Source organism: Temnothorax americanus, unplaced genomic scaffold, assembly GCF_048541705.1.
Source record: "Temnothorax americanus isolate GAGA-0224 unplaced genomic scaffold, ASM4854170v1 Scaffold211, whole genome shotgun sequence".
NCBI lineage: Eukaryota > Metazoa > Arthropoda > Insecta > Hymenoptera > Formicidae > Temnothorax > Temnothorax americanus.
This window is the reverse complement of record NW_027509351.1, coordinates 73589-93597: the sequence shown is the minus strand read 5'-3', so window position 1 is coordinate 93597 and position 20009 is coordinate 73589. Positions and strand designations below refer to the sequence as shown.

The window sequence follows — 20009 nt, the reverse complement described above, 5'->3', positions numbered from 1 at the left end:
TAATTTTTTTTAATTTTTAAAATAATTTATTAATATTATAAAAACATAATACAGAGTATCTAAGTTAATATGTAGTAAACAATCATCTCTAATTCTTTAAATTTGTCAAATTTTAAACCATTTGTTCGCTTTATTATATAATGATCAATTAATACACTTAAAATATCCCAATGTCGGCAGTCAAACTGATAATAAATAATTTTTTCCAGTCTTCATTAACTTTTCTACTCTTCCCTTTTTCCCCAGTCCCCTCCCACCATCCCCCCCCTTCCTTTGCCCCTTTTTTACTTTCTCTCACCCTTTTTTTTCATCTTAATTTTTTTTTGTCATTTTTTTTCGATCTCTTACCTATTCCCCCCCCCCCCTACCTATTTTAACCCCCCCTCCTTTTTTCCCTCTAACCCTTTCTTGCCATCTTCCCGATTCCTCGCTTACACCCCCTTTTTTTCCCCGCTATTGTCCCTCCTCTCCCCACCACCCCTTTTTTTCCCCCCGTACTGCAAAGATTGATGACCCGATCTACCCAAAACCCCACCTCCATCTTGTCACTCTTTCCCAACTTTTCCTTTTCCCCCTTTGCGTATTGATCACTTTCCCCCTCTTTTCCTGATTCACCCCTTTTCCATTTTCCTTCCTAGCTCTATTCATAATTCCCCACCCTTCTTCTTCACCCATAATCAAAACCCCCTTCCCCCCTTTCCTATTTAATTTTTTTCGTTTTTTTTCATTCCCTCTTCTTTATCCCCAGGCTTTTTCTCCCCTGTTTTCGCATTGAATGGCCCCCCCCCCTATCTTTTTTTCCCCTTTTTTCCCCCTTTCCTCCTCCTTCACCGATTTATTACCCATTTTTATAAAATTTTCTGCTTGTAACTAAATTTCCAATCCTATTTTCCTTTTTTCTTCCCTCTTACTTCTCTAATCATAACCCTTCCTCTTTTAAAACCATTCTTTTTTCCCTTTTTACACTTTCTGATCCGTCATTTTTCCCTCATTCTTTTTCCCCCCCTTTTTCCCAAACCCCTTTCTTTCTTTACCCCTTTATCTCCAGTTGACTCCTTTGGCCCTTTTTTCTTCCTCTTCTCCCCCTTCCCCCTATTTTAGCCATGTTTCCACCAACCCCAGACAAAACCCCCTTTTTTTTTCCTTTTTTAACCCCCCCGTTTTTTCCCCTTTCCCCCCCTAAATTTAAAAGCCCTTTTTTCTTTTGGGTCCCCTTTCCCGTTCCCTTCCTTCCTCCTCCTCCCCCCTGCATTTCCCTTTTTTCCCCCCCTTCCCCCCCTTTTTCCTTTCTTTCCCCCAATTTTTTTTCTTTCCACACTCTACTCGCTCTGACCCCCCCTTCCGCCTTCCCCTCGCCCCCAAACCCACTCTCTCCTCCCTACATCCCCCCTCCCCCCTTTTCTCTTTGCCCACCCCCCCCTACGTTTCTCCTCCCTCCTCAACCTTATTTCTTTTTTTCCCTCAAACCCCCTTTCTTACCTTTTTTCCCTTTTTCCCTGTTCCTCTTTTTTTTTTTTTTTCCCCCCTTTTTTTTTTGCCCTTCTTCTCATTTCCCCTTCCCCCCCCTCAAACCTTTTTTTTTCCTATCTCAAAATCCACCTCTTCCCCCCCAAACCAATCTCCGTTTTTAAAAACCCATCTCTCTTCATTCCTTCTCTCCTTCTCAGCTATCCTCTCCGGCTCCCTGCATTTTTCTTTTAGCTTTTAAAAGGGCCCTTCATTTTTATTTTCCCTTTTTTCTTCCATATTCACACATTCTTCTCTGCCTTCACCTCTCTTCTTTATTTATACTCTATCTTTAACCTAACTAAAACCCATCTTCCTTTTTCCCCGTTCTCTTTACCTCCCTTTTATTCCCTCCCTCCTCCCATTATATTCCTCCCTCCTCCCCCATCTCTAGCCATAGCTTCTCTCTACCGCTTTCTTTCGCTTTCCCCTCCTCCTAAACCTTCACTATCTCTTTCACTACTCACATTGTTCCTCCTTCTGTCCTCTCTTTTCTACCTCTCTCCACCTTTCTAGCTCTCTTACCTCTCGCTTCTATTGCTTTATCTCTTTTTCCTCTCTCCAACTTTCCCTTCCTCTTTTCCTTCTCCCTGCCCCTTCCTCCTCCTCATCTCTCCATCTCTTTAATATATTTAAAATTTATATATTAGTTAACTTCTTTATATACACTACCGCTCACACACATTTATTTCAATATACCCCTATATTTGTTCATTTCTCTGTAAAGGATGAACATGATACATATGTTTTGTACAGAAATGAATACATTTGCTGTTATAAACACTTGCATGCATTGCATTTTATATATTATATATATACAAACGCCATGCATGCAAGTGAAATGTTTATAACAGCAAGTGCATTCATTTCTGTGCAAACACGTATCATGATGTTCATCCTTTACAGAGAAATCAACGAATCTGTTGTATACTGAAATTAATGAGCGATAGTATATATAAAAAGTTATCTAATATATAAATTTAAATATATTTGCAATATAATAAATATTTTTATAATATATTATACCTTCCTCTATATTGTTCCTTCTCTTCTCCTTCTTTCTTCTTTTTCTATCCCTATATCTTTCTTTCGTCTTAAAATACTTTTTACTTTTTTATAAACAGTTTAAGGTATCGATACGATAAATAATACTATAAAAGCTACATTTGGATGGAACGGTAATAATTTACATATCCTACCTCATAATAGCGTAATAAATGAAACGATTTATAAGAATAAATGTAATAGTATTTATAAAATAAAATTAAGTATGAAATATATACATTTAAGAAATATTACTTTAATGATTATATTATCTTACGCGTTATTAACATCCCATACAGGCAAAGCAAATAGATATTATGATATACAGGATACCATTAAACAATTCTTTCATTTTCTAACATTTTTCAGATATATTGTAATATAATCGTATAATCGTCATATTTTTTTACACAAAAATACTAACGCAAAATTATTCGGACATTGTCACTACTAAAATTAAAAAATCAGATGATAAGTAATATACATATTTTTAATTCACATATCTTTCATTTACTACCGATCATTATTTCACAATGATACATTTGCAACAAAATAGATACGCCAATACCCAAAACGTATATCTGTAATCTAAACACAATTTTTTATATTCTGGAAACGATACAAGTGTCTTAAAATACTTTTTACTTGTTTCTAAGCAGCATAAAATATCGATACTATCCGAATAGTATAAAAGCTACATTTGGATGGAACGATAACAATTTAGTAGACACCCTACCTCTATAATTATGTTAAAATCGTCAGATATACTGTAATATAATCGTCATATTTTTTTACACAGAAATACTAATGCAAATTATTCGGACATTGTCACTAAAAAATTAGATGAAGATAGTTTGTAATCATACAAAGATACTGTTTAGTTAATGTACACATCTTTTTAATTCACATATCTCTCATTTACTACCGATCATCATTTCATAATGATGCATTTGCAACGAAATAGATACGTCAGCAACATTCGAAACTCGAAACCATCGACTCAAAAAAGCATTTTTCTTGGTCTATTCGTTGTGACGGATAAAATCGTATAATTTCAGCACTCAGCAGTGGATTCACTTCAATTGATGCAATTTTAAGACAGAGCTCAATTCAAAGAATCCTCGTTGTTACTAAATATGCTTACAAAGCCTGTGAATAACGCTAATTTCCCTACCATGCGCATATCTTTCTTTTTCGTGGCTGTATCCTGATCCGCAATATGCTTATAGACTTTTCCATTCAGCATTAACATAAAAAAGCCGTCGTACCATCTGAAATCGTTATATAATTGTCTTGGTATTATAATCAATTTTATAATAAGTGTTTCCTCTCTAATAGCATAAACAAAATTAATTTTAGGAAATCTAATTATTTTATCTTTTCTGGAAGTAGAATAAAAAACAAAACTAAAAATCAAGTTCTTTTCACAAATAATAGACAACTTGAATAAATTATAATTAATGTTATAAGAACAATTTTATATTACTATAATACTATAAACTTTTAAAAAAGGCGTGTTACCTGAGTGAATTTCGTTTGTATCGTAAAATTGAAGCCTCTTTTCCGCGATGCCGATTGGCTATCTCAATTGATTGCCGCGCCGCGAGCTTGCTTCATCCCTGAGGGACTGTCATCGCGGAGTAGTGTGGCGAGTTTCGTGCGTGTAGTGCGTCGTGTGTGTCGTGATGTGACAGCTCGCGTCGTGTCGCGAGGTTAATATTATTATTAATGTGATCTCTCATCATTATTATAAATATGAAATCGCTTAATTCTGAATTTCGGTCGCGTCACGCAAGGATCGAAGTGCCACGCGAAATATCAGCGGATCGGAGATAGGTAATTATAGTGACTCCTCCTCTTTTAAAAAGGGCATGTCGTAGGTATTGTTGTCACTTTTCCGCGATGCCGATTGATTCTCTTGCTGCGCTTACTTCATTTGCAGCTGTCATTGTATATTTTGACAGTTGTGTGTATCAAGGCGGGTTAATAGTGTAATAGTAATAACATAACGTTAAAGCTAAATAGCGCGCGCGAAGCGCGCGCGTCTGTAGTGTCTAGTACTATTAAAAGGAATGTTTAGAGCACTGATTACACTTACATTTCCTGGTTAGCGCTTATTTTATGACATGTTGTATTTCCAAATTTTACTTCCAAAACACCGAAAATACCTTCCAGCCTGTGATGACACCACGTATACGCCAACGAACCTGCACGGTATCGTTTTCAGAATGCATTGTGATCTTTAGGATGTCAAGCTTGACGTGTGCTAATTTCATATGACCAATGAACCTTAATAGTATCAATTGCTTCGCATAACTCACAAGTCCCCTGCAATATTTTTAAAGCATATTATGAGAAAATGAAAATACTTAATGCTAAAAACTCTCAATTGCTTTGAATACTTAATAAAATTAATTTTCGTTACTCCTCTAATATTGTTGATAAAAATTATATCATAATGGATAATAGGGACTCAATTTACAAATATTTTAACATAACTTGCCTACAATACAAATTGCGCTACAGAACACTTTTTCGTACTTTTCAACTTAAAACAACCTGACTTCGAAGCGCGGATCTATAGCTCGCGGCGGGCCTAGGTTCGAAGGAGGTGCGGAGAAGCAGACGGGTGGCGAGGTTAGCGAAATGAAGGCGTGTCTCGGTTAACTGACAATAGTAACGTTTATTATTTCACAATATACCCTCGCGACATTTGCAAGGGGTCGGCACGCGTGTATACCGCTCAGGCGCGGGGTTCGCTCGCGTGTGTCCGCGCGGTTTTCGACGGTTGGGCGTGCGTGTGAGGCGTCGTTGGTTCGGCCGCGGGTGGCGCGGGAAAACCCGCGGTATGTGCGAGGCGGAGCCGGCGCTTTTCGTTCGTCGCGTGGGCCGGATCGCGTGGTGGTAGATATCGGTCCGGGTGGTGCCGGTTTCCCGGTCGGCGTGGCCCGGAGCGCGAGGCGCGGCGGTGATATGGATCTCGAAGCGTGGGTAACGCGGTTGAAGCGGGTCGCCGGCCGAGACACACTCGGCGAAGACAGAGAATGCCAGAGGCGCTCTACCTTCCGTTCGGACTGGCTTGGTGCAGGAATTCAAGATCGGTGTTGTCAGAAAGACGGGTGATCGGGAATCGCGCTCTGTGCCAGCGACGCCGGGCTTATATACGCGTCGCGGCGGCGTCGCGGTGGCTACGGCGTCCCGACGCTGCGATCGCGTTCGGCGGTGTTCGACCACCTTCGGCACCGCTCGGCGCGGTAATGCGGTTGCCGCGTTAAGTCCGTTCGCGGACTTCCTAATATTACTTATTAAAAATATGGGCACACCGTGCCCGGTCTTCACCCCGCGGGTGGTCGGCGGGGTGGCTTCGGCGAGGTGTTTGCGCCGGAACGATGCATGTTCGGGGGTGCATCGTTACAAACTTTTAAAATTTACAAGAAAGCATATGTATACGTACATACATGTGCAATTTTGGATACATTTTCCTTCTAAAAGATCTCTTCGGTATCACCTCCCTGCGGTCAATATATAGCGGCAAAATTGTATACCACATAGTTGAATATAAAATGTTTCTGCGTGAGAAAACGAGAGAAAAGGACATTTATAATAGGTAATGACACACGATACGAACCACACAATAGTGTAAATTCGGGATTGGGGGAAGAAAGAGGGGGTAAAGGAGAAGAGATTCTTACAATTAGAGGCACTCTGTAGCAACTCGTATTATCTAGCACAAGAGGACCTCTTGTGCTAGACAATTATGCCTCAACAGTGTCTGACTATGAGAATTATTACATTTTAAAGACGCGAGATTGTACATTCAAAACATCCAAATTAACGAAATTAAAGTACAAATATAAACATAATGCCTGTCACAACGTGCATATAGATACCAGATCACTTTCTCGTTCTCTTAACTTTTACAACTTTTACAAGACAGCATATATACGTACGTGTGCGATTTTGGATACTCCTTCCTTCTTAAAGATCTTCTCGGCATCAGCTCCCTGCCGTCAATATATATTTCACTATCACTATCTGTCACGCGGCGATGGTCACGACTGTCACTATCTATCTATTTCTAGGTTATCGCTGTATTCAAGCATAGATCGGTCTTTCTTAACAGCTTCATGCGTCTGTGATTGAATGAGAAAGAAATCTGATAAGCTCTGTATATCAGTACAATATAATACGAATATGTATGCAGGGTGTCCGATATAAAAGTAACCACTCGAATAGTGGGGGTAGATTGGGTCAAACTGAAAAAAAGTCTTGTACCATTTTGCAAAATTCGCAATAGTTAACGAGTTATTAAATAAAACGTCTGAGCGAATGAGCGCACAAGGAGCGATAGAGGCGGGCCTCGGCGGCTGGCTGGGCTGGCACGGTGCCCGGCGCGCGGCGAGCGGTTAGGGTCGAGAGACGAGCGGCGAGCGGGGCGCGGCGCGGCGCGGCGAACGTCGAGCGACAGATGTTATACACTGCGGCGAAAAAGTATTAGAGCCAGCCCATGCTAAACTTACGATAATTCCTTCGCGTAAACGGAATTTTCCTTCGTGTAAACGGGATTTTGTAGTAACTTACAATAATTTACTCCGCGTAAACGAGTGAATTATTGTAAGTTACTACAGAAGTAACGCGCTCGCGTAAACGTAGTAACAGTAGGTAGCACACGTATTGCATAGGCATTGCCGTAGCGTCTTACGCCTTAGATAATATTAATTAGTTTAGCTTGAATTATGTGTAATAAAAACATTTAATTTTAGTAAATTTAATTATTTTGCATGTCAAAGTTTACGAGGTTTACCACAAGCTTTACTTTAACTTTTGTTTATGTTAGAATAACTTTAATGGTGCGTGTCCACCTGCGAGTAAAACTCTCGAGAGTAGCTCTCGAGATTGATTCTCGCAAATGGACATATTCCTAAAGAGTACCTATAACGGAGAATGAATCGCAGCTCTCGGCGAGCGAACTTTTCAAGACCTACTCGCAAATCGACACGACGTTATTTTACTCTCGGAGATCAGCTCGCCAAGCTCGAACGCTGTTCGTATTTTGAGAGCTACATGATGACACAAAGGAACTTATTGAATAATGCGGAAATCATGAACCATTGTAGAATACTACTGTGACAGAAATAAAAGTTTTTTTAATTTTTATGTTTTGCGAATAAAGTGCGAAAAATTCATAATTTAAAGAATTAGATAAGAATATTTTTAATACATTCTCTTATTACTTAGTCAATAATTAGTTACACTTTAGTTTTACATACTTTGCACGTTTTAGTTACAGCGTTGAAATTAAATACATTTTTACATCGCAAATTAAGTACATAAAAAAAAATTATTTAATATTTACATGTAAAAATCTAACATCAAGATATTTCGCAAACAGAAAACTAAATAATAATATCGCACTATGTATTTCACTTCACAATTTGTAAGTCTGTAGAAACTTTTAATTGTTGGGAATCTTCAATCTTAAGCTCTCTAATTTAGAGCAGATCCGACACCTGCGATCAATCCATTGCTTGACCCAGAAGGTCTTTTTGTTGTTATTTAACATCCTTTTCTTTTTTAAAATAATGCTAGCCACTATAGCAGCCGCAAGTTTTTTCGTTTACGCGACATTATGATGTCACCACTCTCAGACATCAACTAAAAAAAATCGAGAGATATTCTCGAGAGTTTTAAGGCGCGTATCCACCTGCGAGTAAAACTCTCCAAAGTAGCTCTCGAGAGTTATTCTGACACTGTCCATTTGAGAGTAATTTTTCTGACATTGTACTCTTGCGAGCATCTCGTGAGAATCCAGAGAGTATTCTTTCGGAGAGTTCTCTCAAAACTGTGTCCACTTACGTACTTTTTTAGTCGATCTCTGAGAGTGGTGACATTATAATGTCTCGTAAACGAAGAGACTTGCGGCTACTATAGTGGCTAGCATTATTTTAAAAAGAAAAAGAGTGTTAAATAACAACAAAAAGACCTTCTGGGTCAAGCAATGGATTGATCGCAGGTGTCGGATCTGCTCTAAATTAGAGAGCTTAAGATTGAAGATTCCCAACAATTACAAGTTTCTACAGACTTACAAATTGTGAAGTGGAATACATAGTGCGATATTATTATTTAGTTTTCTGTTTGCGAAATATCTTGATGTTAGATTTTTACATGTAAATATTAAATAATTTTTTTTTATGTACTTAATTTGCGATGTAAAAATGTATTTAATTTCAACGCTGTAACTAAAACGTGCAAAGTATGTAAAACTAAAGTGTAACTAATTATTGACTAAATAATAAGAGAATGTATTAAAAATATTCTTATCTAATTCTTTAAATTATGAATTTTTCGCACTTTATTCGCAAAACATAAAAATTAAAAAAACTTTTATTTCTGTCACAGTAGTATTCTACAATGGTTCATGATTTCCGCATTATTCAATAAGTTCCTTTGTGTCATCATGTAGCTCTCAAAATACGAACAGCGTTCGAGCTTGGCGAGCTGATCTCCGAGAGTAAAATAACGTCGTGTCGATTTGCGAGTAGGTCTTGAAAAGTTCGCTCGCCGAGAGCTGCGATTCATTCTCCGTTATAGGTACTCTTTAGGAATATGTCCATTTGCGAGAATCAATCTCGAGAGCTACTCTCGAGAGTTTTACTCGCAGGTGGACACGCACCATTAAAGTTATTCTAACATAAACAAAAGTTAAAGTAAAGCTTGTGGTAAACCTCGTAAACTTTGACATGCAAAATAATTAAATTTACTAAAATTAAATGTTTTTATTACACATAATTCAAGCTAAACTAATTAATATTATCTAAGGCGTAAGACGCTACGGCAATGCCCTGTGCGAATGTCGGACTTCTGCCAGAGTTGTCCGCATGGCCCAGAACTGGCACAATATTGGCTGCCAAGACTTGATGGGTGGTACTGCCCCAGTACGGATAAACCGCTAGATCAGTATTGTGCCAGTCTCGGTGACCAGTACTCCCATGCAACCATATTTTGTTCCGAGGCGAGTCTCGTCTCAGTACTGACCGTGTATAAGGCCAGAAATGATATTGATCTACGGCCGAAAGTCGGCTCAGTACTGGGGATGTATTGGGTCGACTTAGAAAATTTTCGCTCGGGACCGGAGGTAACAACCGCGCGAAAGCAATACGCCGCGAGGGGATTTAACTTTCTGCTCGAGCGGCGCCGGAGGTAACAACCGCGCGAAAGCAACACGCCGCGAGGGGACTTAGAAAGCTTTTTGCTCGAGCAGCGCCGGAGGTAACGACCGCAGCGCGGAAGCAACACGCCGCGAGGGGACTTTTCGCTAGAGCCCACGCCGGAGGTAACGACCGCGTTCGTGTCTCTCGGTTACAAGTACCTCGAATTATGGTGTCATTCGTCTTGCTTCGCGTCTCGCCTCCGGGGCCCATAAGCGACCGTGCGTAAGACCGTGCGTCGCCGATCGCTCGGCCGGCCGGTTGGGTACTATAAGAGGTTCGGTGCGCTCGGTGAGCCGAGCGACACGAGCGATACGTACAGACGTGCAAACGCGTTTCGCTTGGTCCGTACGAATGTGTAAAACGTTTGTGGAATACGTACACGAAAGGGGCACGTACGACGAAGTCGATGCGGGGAGCATCGTTTCCCAATCATATTTTGTTCCGAAGCGAGTCTCGTCTCAGTACTGACCGTGTATAAGGCCAGAAATGATATTGATCTACGGTCGAAAGTCGGCTCAGTACTGGGGACGTATTGGGTCGACTTAGAAAATTTTCGCTCGGGACCGGAGGTAACAACCGCGCGAAAGCAACACGCCGCAAGGGGATTTAGAAAGCTTTTCGCTCGAGCGGCGCCGGAGGTAACAACCGCGGCACGAAAGCAACACGCCGCGAGTGATATGGCAATCAGTGTTGTCCCCGTACTAGTACTCTGTGTCGGGCCAAAGTTGGCGCCAAAAGTTGGCCCAATACTGGCAATCAGTGTTGTCCCCGTACTAGTACTCTGTGTCGGGCCAAAGTTGGCGCCAAAAGTTGGCCCAATACTGGCAATCAGTGTTGTCCCCGTACTAGTACTCTGTGTCGGGCCAAAGTTGGCGCCAAGACTGGGACCCGTGTTATCATTCCGACATTGTCCCAGTAATGATCCTGATCTTAGCTTGTACTGGCCCAGAATCGTCAGCCAGTACTGGTAATTCTGGCACCAGTACCAATAAGCCATCACTGAGCCTTTTTGAAATTCGCACATGGGTGCCTATGCAATACGTGTGCTACCTACTGTTACTACGTTTACGCGAGCGCGTTACTTCTGTAGTAACTTACGATAATTTACTCGTTTACGCGGACTAAATTATTGTAAGTTACTACAAAATCCCGTTTACGCGAAGGAATTATCGTAAGTTTAGTATGGGCTGGCTCTAATACTTTTTCGCCGCAGTGTATAACATCTGTCGCTCGACGTTCGCCGCGCCGCGCCGCGCCCCGCTCGCCGCTCGTATCTCGACCCTCACCGCTCGCCGCGCGCCGGGCACCGTGCCAGCCCAGCCAGCCGCCGAGGCCCGCCTCTATCGCTCCTTGTGCGCTCATTCGCTCAGACGTTTTATTTAATAACTCGTTAACTATTGCGAATTTTGCAAAATGGTACGAGACTTTTCTTTTCAGTTTGACCCAATCTACCCCCCCCCCCTATTCGGGTGGTTACTTTTATATCGAACACCCTGTATACTTTTTAGATAAAAATGGTCAGTAAACTTTTATAAAACAATACTCTTTGAAATAATACAAGTGATAATAATTTTTATAATTACCTTTCTATATTATATATTACATATGCATGAATTTTCTTCTAACAATATTTGTAATGTCATCAACTTTTCACGCTTGTTGAATATATTTGCACCATGAGCACCAATAGCTAATCCCATCATATCTTCTCGAATATTTTAAATTTATCGGTATATCTAAAATAAGACAAATTTTACCTAATGCAAAAACAGTAATTATTACTTACATCTGCTTATATATAATATACGATATATATATATATATATATATATATATATATATAAAATATACGATTACAAAGATAAATCTGTGTCAAAAATCTGTAGTTACTGTAACGTATACCAGATTAGATTTGTACGCGGAGCAAGCAATAAATATTGAAACATTACAGATGACGTGTTAAAAGACATTAATATGTAAAATATAATTGTGCGTGAGCAGAAGGAAGATTGAGTTAGAGGCGCGGGAATGGGACTTATTTCCAGTTAACTCTCGTATGTCTATTTACAGAATATATTTACACAGAGTATATACATTTATTTACACGGAGATTAGGAATCCACGAAGCGCGGTTCTGATTCCTGGAAAATCGGCGTGTAATTCCGCGAACTACGGTTCTCGTCGCACGATCTATTCCGCGAGCCACGGATCGAGCCGTCGTCGAGATTCCAAGCAAGTGACAATTCGCTTCTCGAAACGGAAGAGATGCTCGTTACGTCTCCGAAAACGTATCTGCCCGAGCCTCCGGCGCACTCGGAGGTACGAGCTCCCTATCCCCACGCATCACGTATCCCCGGTAATGAGCCGAACAATTAGCCGAGCCAATCGGTAGCCGACCCGTCGACTTGTCTTTCGGTTTGAACGTCTCGAATTTCGGAGTCGGCAACCGATCAGCTGTTCTCGCCGAGGTCAGGAGCTCCGTCTCCAATGTTTACGTCGCGCGATGATACAAAGAAGATAGAGCGAGCACGCGAGGAAAAACCCGCGTTCGTTTCTCGGCTTCTCGAAGGTCTTGGAATAACGGCGGTTGTTCCCGAAACAATGCTGGGCTTAAGCGATAATTCTCCTCGCGATTATTCACGGGGGATTACGGTTCGATCGCGAACATTCCGCCCGCCTCGTATGGTGCAACCTACGATGATATTTAATTGATTCTAATTCGCGCACGACGCGATAAGGAGATGACGGTTTTCGCGATTACTCCTCGCTTCCCGGTGCGTCGCAGTCCGGGAGGAGGACGAGTTTGCTCACAGGCCGTGTGAGTATCGATGCCGCCGTTCGAATCTTGACGACGCGAACCTGTCCGTCGTCGCCCGGGAGTAGCTCCTCAATCCGAGCGAGGGGCCACTTGGTCGGGGGTGTCGTCTCGCTTCTTACGAGGCACAAGCGGCCTGCTCGCACCTCCAGGTCGGCCTTGAGCCATTTCGGGCGATGAGCAAGCGTCTGGAGGTACTCCTTAGACCATCGCGCCCAGAAATGGTCCCGCATCTGCTGGACTTGTTGCCAGCGGGACAACCGAGTCGTTCTCTCCTCCGTCAACGACGGCTCCGGTACGGCGCTGATGGCCGAGCCTATGAGGAAGTGGCCGGGAGTGAGCGGGCTGAGGTCCTCAGGGTCGTCTGTCAGGGCCTGCAGGGGACGTGAATTCAGGCACGCCTCTACCTGAGATAATAACGTGGCCATCTCCTCGTAGGTGAGAGTCGCCTCGCCGATCACTCGCCGCAAGTGATGCTTGGTCGACTTGACGGCTGCCTCCCAGATGCCGCCAAAGTTGGGCGCAGCGGGGGGATTGAAGCGCCACGCTATCCTCTCCTCAGCAACGCGCTCGGCGATGCGTCGGCCCCTCTGGCCGCCGGCGGAGAATAGATCGCGCAGTTGTGCGTCGGCACCGACAAAATTTGTGCCGCGGTCGCTGTACAACGTCTGGCATAAACCGCGGCGGGAAACGAAGCGGCGCAGCGCAGCCAGGAAGGCGTCGGCGGTGTAGTCCGTAGCCACGTCGAGGTGTACCGCTCTAGAACACAGACATACAAAGACAACGATAAATGCTTTAGAGGCCCGCTGGCCCCGTCCCTTGGAGGTTCTCAGCCACACCGGTCCGGCGTAGTCGACTCCGGTGTTCAGGAATGGCCGAGCGGGAGTTACCCTAGGACCAGGGAGGCTTCCCATGAGAGGCTGTGGAGAGGCCGCCCGCCATCGCACGCACGTCACGCAACGCCGAATACACCCTTTCACCAATGTGCGACCGCGAGGGACCCAGTACTCCTGGCGAAGGGCCCCGAGGGTCGCCTGCACTCCTCCGTGCAATGTCCGCCGATGGCACGCCTCCACGATAAGCCTCGTTAATCGTGACGGTCCCGGCAAGATCACAGGGTGCCTAGCGTCGTAGGCAAGCATGGCGTTCTTGAGTCTACCGCCGACGCGGAGTAGGCCTCGCTCGTCCAGGAAGGGGCTCAGCGAGGCGATGGAACTGCGCGCCGGCAGCGGAGCGTTCTTTCGGAGGGCCGTCGCTTCCTCCTTGAAATGAATGGATTGAACCCAGCCGATCCAACCCACGATGGCGTCGCTGAGCTCCTCGCGTGTTAGTACGAGCCCAGCGGAGGAATCGGGCTGCTTCTCGTGGGCAGTCCGCCTCGCCCGCAGGCACCGCAGCCAACGGCGGCACCAAGCTGTCGTCCGCGCCAAGCTCGTCAGGGATGAGTACCTCGTCAGCAGCTCGGGCTCCTCCGTAGCGGCTGCCACGGCATGTATGTGAGAGCGCCGTTCCGGGAGGTCGACGGGTACTTCGTCGTCCAAGGGAGCGGACCACGGACCGGTTTTAGTTCGGAGCCACGCCGGGCCCTGCCACCAGAGCGGGTGCTCCACGAGTTCCCTTGGTAAGAGGCCTCGGGACGCGCAGTCGGCGGGGTTTTCACGCCCGGGGACGTGATGCCAATAAGCGTCAGGGAGAGTGAGCTGAATCTCACTCACTCTGTTTGCCACGTATGTCTTCCAGGAAGCAGGGTGACCTCGAATCCAGCCTAGCACTACGGTCGCATCAGTCCACAGATGGGTCGGATCCTCTTCTATCTTGAGGACCCGCCGAGCATGATTGGCGAGTCGGACGAGTAAGGCGGCAGCGTTTAGCTCCAGCCGTGCAAGGCTGACCTGCTTTAACGGAGCGACTTTGGTTTTCGCCGCCACGAGGCTCACGACTACTTCGCCGCTCGAGCTTTCGGTCCGCAGGTAGACCACCGCTGCGTACGCCTTTTCCGAGGCGTCGGCGAATCCGTGCAGTTCGCGCTTAACACCTTCTTGATCGCTCTCCAGCCATCGGGGCACTCGGATCGTTTCCAGTAGAGGCAGTCCGGCCTGGAATTCGAGCCATCGTCGGACGTCGGTGTCAGGGAGCTGCGTGTCCCAATCCAATCCCAGCAACCAGGTGGACTGAAACAAAATTTTAGCTAATACGGTAGTGGGGGCGAGCCACCCCAGCGGATCGAATAGCCGAGCGGCTAAAGATAAGACCGACCGCTTCGTAATAGCCTCCAGTTGGGTCAGTTGCGTCGAGTAGGCGAACTGATCTTCGCGTGGATGCCAACGCAGCCCGAGGGTCAAGTGGCTCTCTCCCGGGAGCCACCACCGGGGCTCGCGTTGAAGGCGATCCTCAGGAGGGACCTCATCGAGTATCGACGCCTCGTTCGCCGACCACTTCTTGAGCGGGAAGCCGCCCGCCATGCAGATTCGGTCCAGCTGACGACGGATCTCTTTGGCTCTCGAGATCGTGTCCGCGCCAGACAATACGTCGTCCATGTAGGTCTCCAGTAGGAGGGCGATAGCTCCTAGCGGGAACTCAACTCCCTCGTCCTTGGCCAGCTGATGGAGCGTGCGAATCGCTAGGAACGCGGAACAAGCAAGCCCGTACGTGAGGGTGATTAGGAGAAATTCCAGCAACACATTGCTAGGGCTCTCACGCCAGACTATGCGCTGCAGATCCCTGTCTTCCGGGTGGACTTCGATCTGGTACATTTTCTCTATGTCCGCCGCGAAAACGTACCGGTGACGCCGCCAACGGAGTAAGATCTCTGCCAAAGCCGGCAGCAAGTTCGGCCCGGTCTGCAGATACTTATTTAGCGCCGCCCCCGTCGGCAGCGCGGAAGAACCGTTGAAGACGACTCGCAATTTCGTCGTCGTGCTGGTTTCCTTCATCACTCCATGGTGAGGCAGATAGCAGACGGCCATTTTCGCCGGATCGGCCGGAGGATCGACCGGCGTCATATGCCCGAGCTCGACGTATTGACGCATGAAATCTGTATACAGCGCATGGAAGGAAGCATCCCGCGCGAACTTTGCTTCCATGGCCTTCATCACGCGAACGGCCGCGCGGCGCGTACCACAGAGATTCGGCATCGGCTCGACGACGGGGAGTCGCACCACGTAGCGCCCGTCGGGCTTACGCGAATGTGTGCGCGCGAAATGTTCCTCACACTCCTGATCGGCTTTCGAGAGCGGTCCGGCAGCCGACGGAACCTCCTCCTGCTCCCAAAATCGCCTCACTAGTTGCGACAGTTCGTCCTCGACACGGCACTGGTAGGATTGCGCGAAGTGACTCGAAGCACCTTCACCGATAGCGCCAGACAGAATCCAGCCAAGAGTCGTGTTTTGCGCGACGGGCTCGCGACTACCCCCCTTGCGAAGTCCCTCTTGCAATATTTCCGCGTAAACGTCGGCACCGAGGAGAATGTCCACCGAGTCGGACGCGCTGAACTCGGGGTCCGCCAGCTCCAGACCCCGAAGATGAGACCACGCTTCAGCGCCGGCCTCGATACCGCCGGCGTATATTGTGAGCCGGGGGAGTACGAGCGCGGAGACCGACATCGCGGGGCCGTCGGTTCGCGGCGCGAGAGTCAGCGATACGCGTCCTTTTGCGACGGCCGTTTTCTGTCCGCCGACGCCGAATATCGAAACCGACGTGCGAGAACGCGGTAACTTTAATCCTTGCGCGAGGCGCTCGGTCACAAGGGACGACTCCGATCCCTGGTCGACCAGCGCGCGAGCGTGATGCAAGGTTCCGAACCGATCGGCTACGCGAACGCGAGCGGTGGCGAGGAGCACCGCGCTCGGCTTTACGGCAAGTCTTTGAGCCGCGTGAACCGTCTTCGCGACCTCGACCTCGCGACACGCATCGTGGACGGAAGTATGGTGTCGCGCGCCACACGCTGCACACCCCTTCTTCGACGCGCACTCACTGACCTTGTGAGAACCGAGGCAGTTCAGGCACAGGTTCTTGTTGTCGACGAGCTGCTTCCGTTCCTGGGCTGTTTTCCTCTTGTAGTCCTCGCAGAACATGAGGATATGGTCCTTTTGGCAGCAGTGGCAACGACCTCGCTTGGCGTCCGGATTTCCCTCCTGCTTCCGAGCGAGGTGGCTCCGCGCGGATTTGGCGGCTCCGCTCGCGGCCTTACCGGCGGCTCCGTCGACCTTAGCAGGCTGCATCGACTCGAGCGTATGCAGCTGCCGATCCAGGAATTGCTCGAGAGTCGCATACGTCGGAGGCTCGGTCGTGTCGCCGATTGACGTTTCCCACTCGCGTCGCGAACGCGGATCCAGTAGCTCGACCGCCAGATAAACGAATAAGTCCTCGCTACGGTTTATAGGCCGACCGATACTCGCCAACGAGCTGACCGTTGTTTTGACGCCGTGGAAAATCTTTCGAAGCTCGACCGCCGATTCACTCTTCATTTTAGTTAGCGCAAGGAAATTGGACAGATACGCGCGGGTGAGAAGTCGCTTGTTCTCATAATACGCATTCAATACGTCCCACGCACTGTTATAATTTTCGGCCGTCGTCGCGATATTCCGGACTAATAACTCAGCCTCACCTTTCAAGGAAGTTTTGAGGTAGTGCAGCTTTTCCACCGGCGTCGTGTTAGCGTCCCGGCCTATGAGAGAGTGGAAGAGGTCGCGGAATGACGGCCAGTCCTCGTATTTGCCTGAGAATTCCGGCAGCTGAATCCGCGGTAACGTGGTGCGATTCGTCGTTGTCGCCGTCTCCGAAGTCTCATTCTTAGTTGCAGCCTCCTCCCTCGCCTTGTGCGACAGGAGGACGTCCAGGAACATTCCCTTCTGCGTTAAGAAGGTCTCCTCCACCAAAGCCGGGAGGTCCTGTTCCTTATAGTCAGTGGCGGCAAGGACGTCTGGAGGCATTAATAGCAGTTTGCCGTGTTGTTCCTCGAACTTGTTCCAGTTCGATTCCAAGGCTTGGAGGCGAGCATTCACCAGTCCCATTGTCAATCTTGCGCCTCCCGCTTTCTTCAAGTTTTCATAGGCGCGTGCGATGCGCCCGTGCAGTTCGTTCTGCGAACGGATAAGTCCCTCCATCTCAGGGTGGCTCATCTTCGTCTTCCAGGCGGTCACTCGTAGCACGAGAAGCTCACCCTTGACCACTCACTCGCGGCGCGGATATCGGTCGCGATATCCGGCTCGAAGGACCAATAAATGTGCGTGAGCAGAAGGAAGATTGAGTTAGAGGCGCGGGAATGGGACTTATTTCCAGTTAACTCTCGTATGTCTATTTACAGAATATATTTACACAGAGTATATACATTTATTTACACGGAGATTAGGAATCCACGAAGCGCGGTTCTGATTCCTGGAAAATCGGCGTGTAATTCCGCGAACTACGGTTCTCGTCGCACGATCTATTCCGCGAGCCACGGATCGAGCCGTCGTCGAGATTCCAAGCAAGTGACAATTCGCTTCTCGAAACGGAAGAGATGCTCGTTACGTCTCCGAAAACGTATCTGCCCGAGCCTCCGGCGCACTCGGAGGTACGAGCTCCCTATCCCCACGCATCACGTATCCCCGGTAATGAGCCGAACAATTAGCCGAGCCAATCGGTAGCCGACCCGTCGACTTGTCTTTCGGTTTGAACGTCTCGAATTTCGGAGTCGGCAACCGATCAGCTGTTCTCGCCGAGGTCAGGAGCTCCGTCTCCAATGTTTACGTCGCGCGATGAGACAAAGGGGATAGAGCGAGCACGCGAGGAAAAACCCGCGTTCGTTTCTCGGCTTCTCGAAGGTCTTGGAATAACGGCGGTTGTTCCCGAAACAATGCTGGGCTTAAGCGATAATTCTCCTCGCGATTATTCACGGGGGATTACGGTTCGATCGCGAACAATAATTTATATATATTTATTTATTTACTATGCCTTAAAAAAAGCTGATCAGAATCGAGAAAAACAATGTATCAATTTTTTATTCAAAATATAAATGTTATATATATTTATATAAATAATCCCACTAACCTCGCGCAACCGATGCCAGCTGTCACATCACACGACACATACACATATGTACATATGTACATACATACATACACGCTGGCGACGACACGGGGACAGGAATGCCTTCTCACTTGAAATTGCACGCGTATCGGGGCATATTCAGAGCGCGTGCTCCGTCTCTATAGATTATTCGTTCATCATGACTGTAAGGGTATCCTCACAAGATTCTCGTATAGTAATGCAGCGTAACGTAACGTAAAAAATTGAGAGAAAAAATTAATATTTTTTATTTTAATTTATTTGTTTAAAATTTTTAAAAAGTAAATATTTGTTTATTTTTTTTAATAATATGTGTTGAATACAAATTTCCAAATAACAACAAAATAACATTAAAAATAACATTAAAAATAACAGTATTAACGTTAGTACTATAATCTTTGAACAATTTTAAACAAATAAATCAAAATAAAAAATATTAATTTTTTCCCTTAATTTTTTCAAACAATCCGTTTTGCTCCTTATTTTCGAATATATTTTCCGAAAAATATCAATTATTTACATTAAATTTACAAAATTGATGATAAAACCACAAAAAATGTCATATTAAATCGAAAAGTTGGCATTTTAAAAACTTCATAACTCGGAAACCACTTCTATTCGAAAATTGAAATTTTCAGGGTTGTTTAAGGATATAATGAAGTATATTCCCTGAAAATTTCAAAGGATTTCGAGTTGAAAGAAAAAAGTTCTGGCTATCTAAAAATGGCGATTTTTCGAAAATTGATTGGCTTTAGATGGCCATAACTTAACGAAATAAAAGCAATCAAGCAAAAAGTAGGTAGATTTCTTCAGTGTATACCTAAACAAAAAATATCAGCTGCTGATCAACCCTCTACTTCGAAAACTGTAGATATGACAGCATTTCAAAAATAAGCAAAATTTCTCTAAAACAGTGGTTTAGTTAGCAGCTCGCCGTGAAGCCGGACTTGAGTGTAAACCAATGACCAATTTTTTCCTTAAAAGTAGAGAGTTTACAGAAAAGAATGCGGCCTCAAACAAGTCTCTAAGTTATATAGAAGCTAAGATATAAATTTTTGAAGATGACTAAAAGATCGACTTTTTTCAAAAATTCAAAAAATTCTCCAGTGGCCGGATTTAATCGAATCGGGCTCAAATTTTCAGGATTATCTCCTTTTCTAGTGTACTTTCGAGGAAAAAGTCGGCATCAAAATCGGTGACCCAACCCCGCAACCTTTGGTCGAAAAGTAATGGATCTGCCTATATATATATATGTGTATATAATTTATTATATCATTTATCTGGCCCGATAGAAATCTACTTGGTATAGGTATATATTTATATAATAAAATGAAATCAATGTTAATTATTTTAGAACAATAAAAATAATAACTTTTTATTAGTCT

General features: G+C 45.4%; 1 protein-coding gene across 2 annotated transcripts; it reads right to left on the bottom strand.

The window, feature by feature from the left end:
• Positions 1-3035: 3035 nt before the first annotated feature.
• Positions 3036-19211, bottom strand: LOC143897953 (uncharacterized). 2 transcript variants are annotated; one of them, XM_077406962.1, is made up of 6 exons: positions 18607-19211; positions 11345-11497; positions 6501-6683; positions 6009-6119; positions 4719-4878; positions 3036-3821 (listed from the first exon to the last, which is right to left on the bottom strand). In XM_077406962.1, exons 3-6 carry the CDS (start codon positions 6545-6547, stop codon positions 3774-3776), a joined length of 366 nt encoding a protein of 121 aa, XP_077263088.1. In that variant the 5' UTR covers positions 6548-6683; positions 11345-11497; positions 18607-19211; the 3' UTR covers positions 3036-3773. The 2 variants fall into 2 exon arrangements, 1 of the variants encoding a protein (XP_077263088.1); XR_013257049.1 differs by having other exon boundaries at positions 3038-3821; positions 4649-4878; positions 6005-6119.
• Between the last annotated feature and the right edge of the window lie 798 nt (positions 19212-20009).

Bases quoted from the DNA above. Each gene is read 5' to 3' on its own strand.
- LOC143897953 (XM_077406962.1), bottom strand. From the start codon at position 6,547: ATGCCGAGAAGATCTTTAAGAAGGAAGGAGTATCCAAAATCGCACAC. The intron at 4,879-6,008 runs GTATGTACGTAT...AAAATATTGCAG, and splicing joins ATGTATCCAAAATTGCACAT to GGGACTTGTGAGTTATGCGA. The intron at 3,822-4,718 runs GTATTTTCGGTG...TAACGATTTCAG, and splicing joins GTGTCATCACAGGCTGGAAG to ATGGTACGACGGCTTTTTTA.